General features: G+C 41.1%; 1 protein-coding gene across 1 annotated transcript; it reads left to right on the forward strand.

Moving 5' to 3' along the window:
* Window positions 1-887: 887 nt before the first annotated feature.
* LOC119745652 (inactive C-alpha-formylglycine-generating enzyme 2-like) lies at window positions 888-11,903 on the forward strand. The gene is made up of 8 exons (XM_038222170.1): window positions 888-1,135; window positions 3,248-3,410; window positions 4,671-4,785; window positions 6,538-6,582; window positions 7,288-7,438; window positions 9,181-9,321; window positions 10,167-10,329; window positions 11,115-11,903. The coding sequence occupies exons 1-8, from the start codon at window positions 1,042-1,044 to the stop codon at window positions 11,362-11,364; spliced, it is 1,122 nt and encodes a 373-aa protein (XP_038078098.1). The 5' UTR covers window positions 888-1,041; the 3' UTR covers window positions 11,365-11,903.
* Window positions 11,904-14,349: the final 2,446 nt, after the last annotated feature.

A 14,349-nucleotide genomic window follows, 5' to 3' on the forward strand; every position in this document is an offset into this window, starting at 1 on the left:
TCCCCCAAACAAAATGAGAGATTATGGTTGTACATTTGTATAATAATTGGGTCTTCGTTTCGTCAAAACGTTTTCTTTTTACGGGTAAATTTGGGGATAAAATAATATTGCCACTCTCATTCAGGCTTTTTTCACCATGAGGGCAAGGCTTGCTGTGTCATGTTCTATTCCTGAATGTGACGGGTACCTGCACACCCACAATTTTCTGAAAGGCACAGAATTATTTGCTTTTCAGGTAAATTTGTTTGTTTCCAATAACACGTACCACTCAAAATCCAAAGAAGAATGTTCAAAACCTAAACTTGTTCAGCTCTGTGGATATTAGGCCTATTCGTAGTGAAGTAGGCCTATCAGTACGATCTTTAATCGAAGTATGAGCTTTTGATATCTGTTGGGATAGGTGCTCATATGCAAGCCGCAAAATCAGGTCAGGAAACAAAAACTACTAGATACATGGGCGCCAATCGGTGGGGGACGAGGGGGGGGGGGGGGGCAACAAGTCTTTAAAAAAGTGGGGGATAATATCGTTCCCCCCCCCCCACTTTTTCGTTCCTGAATAAATATTGCAGCCTACATTTGATTATATAGCTCAGAAAAGCTGATTCAATGACTCCAATTTCGAAAATGATGTTTTAAATCAGTGATGATCTTCAAGTGCTAAAAATTGTTATTAAAGTGGTCAGAAATTGCTTCAGATCGCACCACAGAGCGTCTGGAATCCAACATTATTCGGAGGCCTTTTAAGCGGGCCCCGAACCCCACGCCGTTAGGGATTCGCGCTTACATGATTTCTGATCATTATGCCCCCCCCCCCACTTTTGAGAAGCGATCTCTCGACTAAATAATCACTGTGGTGGCGCCCTTGTGCGCTCCCGGACGCGTGACCTTTAACCCTCTCCCAGCTGTGCCATGTGTTTAGCTTACGTGTACATAAACTAGGTTAATCTCTTCCTCAAAATATTTACTTTGTCAGTACGGTAAAGTTACTGTTGAGTGTTATCTAGGACACTGCAGCTGCGATTTATACACATTTCAGTAAATATGTACACACGGGCGACATTCCTGCTCTATTCGGTCGTAATTTCGTGGGTGTTTTGGAGCTCAGAAGCAACTCTGAAAGAGGATGTTCCTCTGGGTAAGTTAGCATACATGGTTAAGGTTGGGCATGTTGTCATGGTTGTTACGGCAGCTCCGCTGCTTACGTGGAGCACGTCCTCCATCCCATGGTTCTAGGGGTAACCATAGAGCAATTCCTTGCTCTATGGGTAACCGCATGACTGGTTACAATATAATGTTTGGCTCTAACTAAACTATCTGCTTAATAATGACATGTGAGCACAACAAGTTGGTAAATTATGGCATTTTTTTCATGGAAATATTTCGGCCTCTACTCTAGTACAAATTGCAACAAGCATCCCACTTTTCCACACATTTGCTCAGCATCAATCAAGCAGTAATCTTTTGTGTATACATGCGCATGTGCAGAGGAAGTGCTAGCAGAACAGTGGAAAAAATGCCAGACATGCCAGACCGGTTCACGCCATCATGGTACTATAATATTAAGGCAGTGTAGGCCCTATATTTTGCCGGAGACGGCAAACCTTTAGTAAACGTTAGTTTGCCAGATATGCACTGAACATGCGCAGTTACTGTTTTTTGTACTTAAACATTTTCCGGTGACAAGTTTTAGTCTGGCTCCATTCCAAAATTATCGTTGTTACCTCGTATTCACAAGATGGGATTCAGACCATTTTTTAATTTCGGACTTAAGTTTATTTCCCTTGTAAAAAAAATCCTCCAGAGCCACAAATCTGAATAAGAAAATGTAATACTCTGAAAAAATGTTTGAGACATGTTGAAATAATAAAAGAATAATATTCTTATTTATTTGGGGATGAGAAAAAAAACTTTAAAATGTTGTGCGGTCGGAATCGAACGCGAGTCATCCCGCTTTCTAGAGCCTTTGCCTAACCATTACACCAAACGTTCTACACAACTTTTGGTGGGAATTTAATACATCTTATAATTCAGCCCTATTTTAAAGAGTACAGCGCCCTCTGTTGATATGGATTGCCGCCGGCAAACCTTTAGTAATCGTTAGTTTGCCGTCATTACCTCCGGCAAAATATCCACTATCTAATATTAATAAACATGATAAACACTTTGTATGAATGAAAATAAAGAAACTACAGTGAAATGCAGTGTCATCTCTCATGTCTCTTTCAAATCCGAACTTCAAAAGTACTCAACCGATCACTGTAGGCCAGCTCACAGTCCAACAATTAGGATGACAACTTCTAAAAAGCAATATTATTATAATTAACAATTTTCACCTCCCTTGTGTTTTCATGGAAGAAAATTCCATTAGGCTAAGTGGGAAACTGAAAACATAAGTCATAAGGGAAAATGTGTTTTTAGGGCACATTTTGGATGCACACATCGTTCGGACAGTCGATTGTGTAGGCATCCATATTGAATGGTCTGGAAGTATGCAGTGCGCATGACAACGCACTAGCCTCATTAAATTGATACCTCATCATGAATATTTAATTTCTCATAAATATTTATCTTGTGAAATATTCGTTAGTCTTACATACAATGTACTTCGACGGACACCTTAAATATATCGAATGGACTCTCAACGGCATGCAACAAGCATTTGTTATTATTTTTATTATCATTTTATTTCTGGTAATGAAACCAAGGATTCCTCAAAAGCGCCCTAGGCACTGTAAGCTCGCAAGCCTGAAGAAACCTGTAGAGAGAAAACGATGAGAAGATGAGAGTTTTTTTAGAGGTGGGAGGAAAAGCCCAGAAGGATATTCTGGGGAAAACCCACGGAATCAGGTAGGGACTGAAAACCCAATCCACATGTTGGACCAGGCGGGATTCGAACTCGGGTCACAGCGGTAGAAGGCGAAGAAAGTACCGCTATGCCAACCTGACTCCCCGAGTAGTCAAGGGGATGACTACTGTGTTTATTCTTGACAGTTTCTCTCCTCTCCAGGTTCAATTCCCATGGATGTTCGTTAAGTCACTAACTGATTAATAAGAGATCAGAAGAGGGAAGGATGGAGGGGCGAGAGTCGAGGAGGGAAAGTAGAGAAAATAGGATGGTACTTTCTGGCGCTTCAACATTTATTGAAAAAAAAGTGGTGGCCGAATACGGAAGTCTTTCGGAGCTTTTTGAGGACTCGCAGAAATGCCTGAAATGCAGTGTAATTTAATGTTACATCTCAAACTCCAGATGCAGATGTTGATCACTACGAGGAGATGGTCCTCATCAAGGGGCAGCAGTTCACCATGGGAACAGACGCAGAGGATGCCAAGGAAGGGGAGGGGCCTGCCCGCCTCCAGACAGTCAAGTCCTTTAAGATCAACAGGTATCCCGTCACCATCGCATCCTTCAGGTATGACTGTTGTCTTAGAAAATGTGGACTCCCGTGAAATCTGGTCTCTTGACCCCACATTGTATATGGACGGTTACCCTGCACTGTGGCATACAACTGGGTCTGCATTTCATTGAGTCCACATTTTTATATTACACCGGGATGGAGAAATTCCATTGGGTATGTGCACACCCTTGTGAGGGCGCTGTTTTATTCTGTGTACACTTGGTACTGTGTTGAGTGTGCTTTGCCATGCTCTTTTCAGATATTAGCCACACCCCTGTTTGTTAGGGTTGTACCGAATGTACTGCTTATTTGAATATTCGATCATTAATGAATATCCCAATAATCAAATTCTAAATTATTAAAGATGCATTTTTCCCATGTTATTTTCAATTTTCACCTCAAAAAATAGAACGCTTTTTTTTTTTCAATTGCTATTTTCCTAGTAATGTAAAAGTTATTCACTTTTGAAAAAAAAAAAAAAAAAATTCAACCGACATTTAGTTAAGGCCAAAAAAAAAAGTCTCCGGTTTCTGGTATGCGCGCGCGTCGCCATAGCCATGCGCGTCCGCAAAATGAAAAAGGTTTTTTTAATGAAAGATGATGTCTCAAAACCGCCAAACTCACTGGTTTGACTGGAATCCTGATGCTGCACAATTTTAACGTGTTTTTAGATTGGGTTATGGTCGAGAATAAGCTTCATGTGACCTCTGTGGACTCCCATATATTTGCACTAAGTTTAGTCGGGCACCATTTGCAGTCATCAGCCGACATTTGAAGCCCAAAAAAAAAAAAAAAAAACAGGTAAAAAAAAAAAAAAAGCCGCGTCGCCGCACCACTTTTGGGGCAAGCTCCATACCAGAAACCGGAGACTTTTTTTTTTTGGCCTTACATAGCGCTTTTAACTAAGATCAAAGCGCTTTACATTATTATTATCCCTAATCATTGGGCCAATTAAACATTCCATATACCATCTCAGCTCCCTGGGGAGTATACAGCTCGATGCTGCCTGTTAGGCGCAAGGAAGCTTATTCAATCACAACAACCATCTCTGCCCTCATAGGTACCCATTTACTCCTGGGTGGAGAGAAGCAATGAGTGACAAAGTGCCTTGCTCAAGGGCGCACGCACCATGACCCCGCCAGGACTCGAACCCACGACCTGCAGCTTTACCCACAGACCACGAATCAGTGCCCTTAACCACGAGGCCACAGCACTCCACTTGCTAACAGTTGTACGTCATTTTGATCAGTACTTGTGCTTTGTGTTGATGTGCAGGAAATTTGTGAAGGCCAAGAAATACAAGACGGAGGCTGAAAAGTTTGGATGGAGTTTTGTTTTGGAGATGTTCGTGTCGAAAAAAGTCAGCAAAGAAGCAAAAGATAGAATAAAGGTACATGCTATGCTGTTAATAATAATAATAATTTGGGAGGCTAATCATCCTTACTCGCAGCTGGTATGCTGAATTGCGAAGGACGCGGCTACAACGTGGTCGGGCCGCTGGCACGTAAAGGCGCCTATGGCTGCCGGCCACATCGACCCATATATGACCACGGAGCACAGCCTGAGATCGAAAGTGTTTGATTTTTCCGGAGGGAGGAAAACCGGAGGGCCCGGAGAAAAACCCTCGTGGCACAGGGGAGAACCAACGCACAACTCTACTCACATGCGATCCGCGGCCAGGATTCGAACCGTGGTCACCTTGGTGAGAGGCGAGCGCTTTACGCACAAGCCACCCATGCCACCCCACCTGTTGTTGTGGTAATAGTTAGTTTTGGAACCCCGTTCCTGTAAAACAGAACAAAAACGCATTTTTACATTTCGAACTCGCCTTGAAGAAAAAGACTACTTGAAAATGCAACTGTAATTTTGGACTGACAAACACCTTGCAAGAAGTTATTGAATTGAGTGACCCCCCCCCCCCCAAAAAAAAATAGAGGGGTCCTAAAAGTAACTACATGTATTACCGTTGTTGTTTGATGGATTTAAGCTATTAATTTGTTTGCCTTCTATTTTTTTTAATTTTCAAATGAACCACACAGGGAAACTGACTAGGTGAATTATAACAATTGAAAAGTTGAACAAAGAAATTGACTGGAGCGGGGTTTGAACCTGCGACCTCCGAATAACTGTTCCGGTGCTCTTACCAACCGAGCTATCCAGCCCTATGTTGGTGGCTGGTTCCCCAATTAGTCAATATCTTTGTTGAAGGGGCGCTATGTTACATGTAGACGTGGTCGTTTCTCAAGACACTCTGATGCCAGTTTTGGTAATGAAAACAATATCAAATATATATAAATTGAGGACTGGCACACCTGTATTTGTAACAAATTTTAAAACATGCTGTAAAGTATGGGCACTCGAGTTTCTGTAGTTTTTCCTTCATAGCTGTTCTGCTTCTTTCCATATCCAGTGTCTCTGGTTCAATTCCTGCAAGAAACACAGAGTAGATTTGTTCTCAGTTTCTACTGTGTTCAGGTTTTTAAAGCTATAGTCCATCATTTGTAATTTGTGCATTTTGTTCGTTTGAAGCAACAAAAGTGCTCAAAATCTAAAGAAGGGTACTGAACAACTAACCTGATAAAGTTTCAGCTCAGCTTCAGCTGTATATTCTGAGAAAAACAGCATTCTAGGATCTCAATTTCAAATCAAAAGTTGCTGAATCATGTTTTGAATTGCGCCTGAATTCAGCGTCCGAGACATGTTCTCGCTGAGCCGAATGCAGCTACGCGATGTCGCGCACTGATCTGACGAATTATAGCAACCGGGGGTGCGTGTGCGTCGTGCCAATGCTTGCGCGCGCTTCGCTGAATAACAAAACGAACTACTAATTTAAATTTTCCTACGGTGCGTCTTAAGAAGCACCGTTGGAAAGGCCTTCTTTCGTTGATTACTTCAAAATGACAGCTTGCCAGAAAGAATAATTTCACAGGGAGTTTAATCCCCTTACTATCTTTCAACCAATTATGTTTTTCAACAATAATTACGCCAGCTACTTTTCGGATAGCTGCAAATGATGGACTATAGCTTTAAACTGACTGGATAAAGATTTTAAAGCACTAATCCGGCTACAAGGGAAAAATGAAATCAAAAGTAGGAAAGAATTTGCTCTCAAAAGATACTTCGTATTTTTTGTTTGTTCTAGGGAGCACCGTGGTGGGTACCAGTGGACAGGGCTTACTGGAGGATGGTAAGGAATGACCCATTCAGACGACTGGCTGTTGAAAGGGGAAGGGAATTGAAGTATGGGCGGGGTGAGGATAGGGGTGAGGAAAGGGACGTGGCAGGGAATGTGAGGAAGGGGTGAATCATGGGTTGGGTGGGGAGGGGTAAGGGAGAGGCGTGGCAGGGGCGAGGAAGTGGTAGAACAGGGGTGCAAGGAGGGGTTTGGCAGATATGGAGACAAGGGCAGGACCGGGTACAGGGGGTTGGGCAGAAATGCAGGAAGACAAGGAACACGGGTAAAAGGAGATGCCTGGAAAGTTTTAGGGAGGGGAGGGGAGGGACAGGGCTGTGGGAAATGGAAGATTTGAAGGGAAGTGGGCAGGGTGCAAGGCAGGCCATGGCAGGGGTGCAGGCGAGGTAAAGGAAGATTTGCTGGGAGGGATGGGGACATATGGAGGAGGGCAGGGGATGAATTTGGAGTGACTATATTTGATTACTTGATCTTTGAAATTTAATCAATGAAAAAAGTTTCAATGATTTTATAGAAAATTTAGAGAGAAATGTCTGATAAAAGTGATGAAATGTTTCTTGCATTGGAAAGCTAAAATGAAGGGAAAATGTCACCTTAGCATTGAACACTATTAACTAAACGTTGTCGCTTTGTAATTCTTGAGGTAAAAGGTAACTTGTGGAAAAACTAATATTTCTTGTACGGAATTGTTTCACTTAGCCAGAAGGGAAAGGATCCACTATAGAGCACAGACTGAACCATCCAGTCGTTCACGTCAGCCTGCGGGACGCTAAGGCATTCTGTGACTGGCATGGATGGAGGCTGCCCACAGAGATGGAGTGGGAGGCTGCAGCAAGAGGGGGTCTAGCAAGTAAGAAGGGAGGGGAGCATGGGGTGGGGTGTGGTGGGGAGGGGAGCAGAGGTGCAAGGCTTACTTCGACTGGCATGGATGGAGGCTGCCCACAGAGATGGAGTGGGAGGCTGCAGCAAGAGGGGGTCTAGCAAGTAAGAAGGGGGGAGCAGGGGGTGTGGGAGGGGGGAAGGGGTGGAGTGTGGTGGGGAGGGGAGCACAGGTGCAAGGCATGCTGTGAGTGGCATGGATGGAGGCTACCCACGGAGATGGAGTGGGAGACTGCAGCAAGAGGGGGTCTAGCAAGTAAGAAGGGTGGAGCGAGGGGCAAGCGGGGTGTAGTGGGGTGATGGGGAGGGGAGCAGAGGTGCAAGGCACTAGTGGCATGGATGGAAGCTACCCACGGAGATGGAGTGGAATGCTGCAGCAAGAGGGAATCTAGCAAGAAAGAAGGGGGAAGTGTTGGAGGGGTTTAGGGGTGGGTGCTGGGTAGCCAGAGTAGATATACTGTGATGACTCGTGGGTGGAGAACACCAACTGGAACACAGTGGGAGGCTGCCTCCTCCATAATGGATGGAAGAGTGACGATGGGTGTGGGGATGGGTGTGGGGATGGGTGTGGGGATGGGTGTGGGGATGGGTGTGGGGATGGGTGTGGGGATGGGTGTGGGGATGGGCGAGGGGGCGTTACTGTGACTGACATGGTTTGAGGCTACCCACAGAAGCTGATTGGGAGGTTAGTGGGGAGGGGTAGGGGAACAGGATCGCCTATGGTACTCTGACTGGCATGGGTGAAAGCTTTGCACTTAAAGGGGCAGGATGTTAAACAGTGTGGGTTTAGGAAGGGGTTTAGAGTTAAAGGGTTAAGGAAGGGGAGGGGTGTAACTGCTTCATTGTGCTGTAATGGCAGAGTGGTGGCTACCCATGTCCCGGTACCGCCGTTAACCATCCTACCTGTTATTTTCAAACCGCCGGAGCTCTCTATGGTTTTGTGGATTCCTCAGGAAATAAACACAATGTAACACAATGTGGAACAGGTGCCAGTTGCATTGAGAAATGGAGAGAAGTTGATGAGGCTTAAAGGGAATATACAACATTTGCAAACATCGAAAAAACAAAACTACCAAATGTTTACGAAATACTTTACTAGGATGTTGGTAAATGACAGTCTAAAGCATCCTGTAAAATTATGGCACCTGGTGTGAAGTCATTTTCAAGAAAAGTGGTATTTTTGTGTGTTTAAATTTCCAAGGGTGGTCAACTACTGCTCCTAATTTACCATTTTTTTTTCAGTCCAAATTTTGTTAGCTATTGGTTCCATGTTCGTGAATGGGTGCAGGCCAGCTAGCCTTTTCCCTTACCTTACATATTTCCGGCATCTATAAATTGATCCATTTCATCTTTAGTGGAGTCGGGGAACCAGACTACTTGAACTTTTTTGTTTTTCTTGGTTTTTCGCGCATTTTCGAACACAAATCTTCAAACATGTCAGTGTAACAAAATTTGATCTATTATACTAACCCCTCAAATAGTCCATTTCTGAAAATTACAGCAAAAGCCAAAGATGTACATTCCCTTCAAGGATTCAAAGGCTTTTGTGGGATGTCCTGTGAAAATTGGATTTCCAAAAATATGGTAAATTTTTAACAGTTGCAAGGCTGTTAATATGACATGGTTATATCTGTGCTTGAATTATCGGGATCATAAACTCTAATTTTGATTTTGAAGTAAATCTTTTAATCGATTGGTCTTTTAATTTTTCAGAGAGGAAGTATCCATGGGGCAACAAGTTTGACCTGTCCCGCATGAACATCTGGCAGGGCAAGTTTCCTGAGAAGAATGCGAAGAAAGACGGCTACAAGGGCGTGTCACCGGTCGACGCCTTCCCCGAACAGAACGAATACGGTACGGCCCAAGATACAGATATCTGCGGGTTCCATTGTTGTAGAATTTACGGGTGAAAAATTCTACTTTAACATGGCCACCGGCAAAAAGTTAGGACTTTTTTTTTTCAGAACTGACTTTAACTGTGTTAATTCTCATTCATAAATGCCTAAGAAGGTTTACCGATTCCTATTGATCAAGAGCCTGTCACGTGGCCGGTTTTAAAACGGAAAAAGACCGGCCGGCCGGTCTCAAACACTTTTCCAGTGTCTCATGAAATGTGGACTCCTATGAATTTCGGCGCCTTTTACCCTTTCATTGGTTGAACGTTAATAATCCTCACGTAGGCATGCGAAGCACTACCAGTGAGTCAGTATTTCAAAGTCCTTAATTCACAATACACTGGCACAGCTGCATTCTGCGCCACATCGCGTAGTAGGCGTGATGCACGCTAATCTCCATATAAGGAGTTGTTTACGACTTCTGACGAGAGAGACATACCAAAATATAGAAAGAAAAAAACATGAAGTAAAATTGATGAACAAAATCATTGCAAATTTATAATATTTGACTTATGGACCGAAATTTTAGATTTTTTTGACCAAAAAGGTATTTATGAATAAGTTCTTGGCCAGTTTTAAACATGCTCGACCGGTCTTAAAGCACACATTTATTCCCCAATAGTAAAAACAAAATTTGTTAAAGATGTACTTCAACTGCTCTCATCAAATTTGATATTTTTTCCCCAAACCAATTTTCCACTTGTGTGTTTTATTTAAAAAGAAAAAGAAAGATAAGTATTTCAATTTGGGCATCTGCAATCCTAAAAAAACCTTTTATTTGGGATCTTTTTTTGTTGTTGTCAGACCTGTATGATATGGTTGGCAACGTGTGGGAGTGGACCTCATCCCGATTTGACGGCGATGACGACGCGGAAGAAACAGAGAACACCAAGTACGTCTTACGAGGAGGTTCCTACATCGACTCCAAGGATGGCTCCTTCAACCATCAAGTCAGGGTCACAACCAGGTGGGTTCAATGAATTTACAATGCATGCATGACCTTTGACCTTTGACATCTGAACCAGGACAACTTAGAGTCTACTGGCTCGGTGCAGGAACCGTTCAGACTGAGTTTGCATTTGTCAAAAATGCGCATAACAAAGTAAGATTAACTTTACACCCGTTTCAGTCAGGTGCTTTACAGACGTGGGGACTAATTTTTGTTGAAGATTTGGAGTGTGAAACTGTTAAAAACGAGTCCATGCAAAGGTTCGACTGTAGCAGTGGTTCAAAATAAGTTAAGATGCCAGCCACTTGAAAATTAGTTCATAAAGTGTGCATGTCCGACACCATAATCTATTTTAGTTGTCTTGAGTTAATTGTTCTATAAATTACAAATAAGGAATGTTTATGAGTGCAATGGTGAGAATAATTTCATGAGGCGACAGATGGAATGTGAAACATTAATTATTTGTTTTATACAACACCTGAATAAACATCATCCAATTGATCAGAGCCACCATTTTACCGTGGAATAGAGCTTCTATTTTTGCGGCAAGGCCGTTACATGGGGTTGGGACGAATAATTCAGCGACATGCTGTAAACAGCCTACCGTTCAGATGACAGGGATTTATTCAGGCATCGGATAATGACATTATACAAAATGTATTGCATCCACTCTTGATGACCCACAGAACCATATAGTGCTGGGTGGTTTTTGGCAGTACAGTGAGTAACGGGCAGGGAAGTGCGGGACAGAACATGGACTGAAATACAGGGAAATGTTGCAATACTTTGTTTTTCTTTTTCAGAACGGGCAACACGCCCGACGCCGGCTCGGACAACATGGGCTTCCGCTGTGCAGTGTCCGTCCCAAAGACCGATTCCCAGAAGCCCCCCAAGGGCAAGAAAATTAACCAAGACGGCAAAAAGCAGCAGGCCGAGGGGCCCAAGGTCATAGTTCAAGATGGTAAAAAAGCCAAACCTATCAAACCGAATCCAGCAGATCTCAACGGTAAAAAGTCTACGGGCAGGAAGAAACCTACGGGTGACGAACTTTAAATGCGTATTGAAACTTTTATCGTAGTTCGGATCTACATGTGGCAATATTCCACTTTGTGTGATTGATACTTCGAAAGGGACTATTTTCGAAACGCTGCACAATTTTTTTTTTTAACACTTTTCTGAATGAAAAAGTTGTCTTTTTCTACCACCGTGTGTGCCATTTTAGTTACAGTAAACTTTAATATTACAATTTTGACGGCAAGTTGCAGGCAGAATTAATCACAGCCTGTTTTGTTCTGGAAACAAAAGGGACTTTAGTTCTTTAAAGTCTGTGCAGTTGCAAGTTGATTTTTCACCTTAAAAGGGAATTACAGTCTGAAATTTCTGGAAAATTTTATGTTTTGGATTGTTTAATTATCATATTTCAGTGGTCTGGTTGAAAGGAAAGGAAAAGAAAAGAAAAGCTGATTTCTTACATGGGACGCGGCGGACATTTTGTGGCATACGCATATGTATTTTCAGCAGTGTCCGTACGGTACAGGCTGTGTGTGTTTCACGTTATGTTGTTTGAAAGATAGTTGTGTGGATGTTTATATCCTACTTTCAAATGTTCTTTCCAATTAACATCATTTTGTTTAAAATATCTTTTGTAGCCCAATTGGACGCAATGTCCGTTTAATTGAATGGAACAGAATTTGATGAAATGTTCACATATCATATTAAACAAAGTGTTTGTTTGTATATTTTGTTTATGTAAATGGCAACATTGAACATTTGCTATGTAATTCAAAAGAACGTTACCTTCTTTCTCTATGAGAAAGTGAAGTTAAATTCTTCATAACCAACACAATTTATATTTACTTTTATTTTATTTCTTTCTGGTAATGAAACCAAGGATCCCTCAAAAGTGCCCTAAGTACTGTAGCTCGCAAGCCTGAAGAAACCTGTGGAGAGAAGACAATGAGAAGAAGTTACAGTTTTAGAGGTGGGAGGAAAAGCCCAGAAGAATATTCTAGGGAAAACCCACGGAATCAGGTAGGGACTGAAAACCCAATCCACATGTTGGCCCAGGCGGGATTCGAACCCAGGTCACAGCGGTGGAAGGCGAGAAAAGTACCGCTACGCCAACCTGACCCCTTTATAGTGCATTTCAGCACATTTCTGTATCTTATCAGGTTTTCAAGACGAAAGAGCTCAGTGTGTCAACACTACTTTTCACAGTATTGCTCACTTTAATAATCACTATGACTAATCTACAGATAGAGCCTTTTACAACCTTTAAAAATTTCAATATAGAATTAGAAAGTTAGGATTACAGCAATTAGAATTTATTATAAAAATAGACTCAAAGCAGAAATTCAATATATTTTGCTATTAAGAATTACATTAAAGTAAAAATCCCACCCGTACAAATTCACCTTAATTAATTACTATGATTGATTGAATGACTATAATTTTTACTCTTCGAACCGTAATAGACTCAAAGCAGAAATTCAATATATTTTGCTATAAAGAATTACATTAAAGTGAAAATCCCACCCGTACAAATTCACCTTAATTAATAACTATGATTGATTGAATGACTGTATATTTTTTACTCTTCGAACCGTAACCTCAATAAATTGTTCCAATAAAATTTCATTTCTTAATTATTAAATTCAAATTCAAAATTCTTGCATTGCTTTTAACTTATTTGATTACCACTACAATATGAAACTAAGCCTTCAGTATTTTTCCAAAAGTTTTACAATAGTACATGTCAGCGTTGTGGTCGAATACTTTCTTCAGAGTACAGAGTACTTAGCTAACTGAGGTATAACTTACGTCATAATGACGACAAAAATGTCTCCTTAAGGGTATATGAAGAGGAATTATGTTCTTTAGTATTGTAATAATTACATTTTTAAACTAATTAATCTCAACAATCCGTCCAATCAGGCGGAAGTTCGTATACATACAAATTACAATGCCGTGGCTAAACATTATTTTAGAAATTCATTTTGAGCATCGAGACATCTTCAAAAGGCACTGTTATAAAATCCTCCAGATATGCGTACATATGTATACATGTGTAATACATATGTATACATGTGTAATACATTTACATTGCAATACGTATACATGTAATACGTATTACATGTGTAATACAATTACATCGCAATAGTATACATGGTATGAAATGCTTGTACAATGTACTAAAGTATTTGCAAACATGTAAAAAAAAAACATGATGAAATATCTTAGTACTTGATTGTACGTTTATAATAGGATCAAACATCCTGTGATATTGTTGCGACGAGTACGCTGTCATTTTCAAGAAAAGAGAAATTACCATCCTTTCCTTGCGAAGGTGATGAACATCTTCCTCCCTTAAAAAGTCGTTAAAGAGCATTTTCCCTTGAAATTTAACTAAATTTTTACGGATTTTTCAACATATTAAGCCAGATTAGGAGTTCGTGAAAACACCCTTAAGAAAGTCCTTTGTTTACCCATGGAGATAGACCCAGTGTACCGTTATGTATAACCAATGATAATCCTCAGTGGCCAGGGTCATTAAAAAACCGTGAAAATACCCTTACAGGATTAGTCCAGTATATAAGCCCCATGGAATGTCCGTGAAACATCTCTTAAAGATGCTTTTCACGGAGAAATGGACTTTTAGTGAATTTTGAAGGGATGAAGATGTTCATAGTAATCACAAGAAAATTAAAAAAAAAACCTTTTTTTTTTCTTAAAAATGACAGCATACCAAGTGGTATGATTTCATAGGATGCTTGAAAATAGCATTCACCGACAATCAAGTATTAAAGTATTCATAATAATTTGGTACTTTAAAATGTACTCCACAAACCAGTAAAAAAAAAAACATTGGAAGTAATACTGTACATGTACATGCATCAAAATAGACTTAGTTTATAATGTAACATGTGTAAATATAAAAGTACACCAAGTTGTCCATGAATGTCTAAAAACAAACAAACAAACCCCCCCCCCAAAAAAAGCTAAAAAGAGATGACTCAAATCCTAACCACAGCAATAATT

The sequence above is a fragment of the Patiria miniata genome, unplaced genomic scaffold (assembly GCF_015706575.1).
Source record: "Patiria miniata isolate m_02_andy unplaced genomic scaffold, ASM1570657v1 HiC_scaffold_7, whole genome shotgun sequence".
Classification (NCBI taxonomy): Eukaryota; Metazoa; Echinodermata; class Asteroidea; order Valvatida; family Asterinidae; genus Patiria; species Patiria miniata.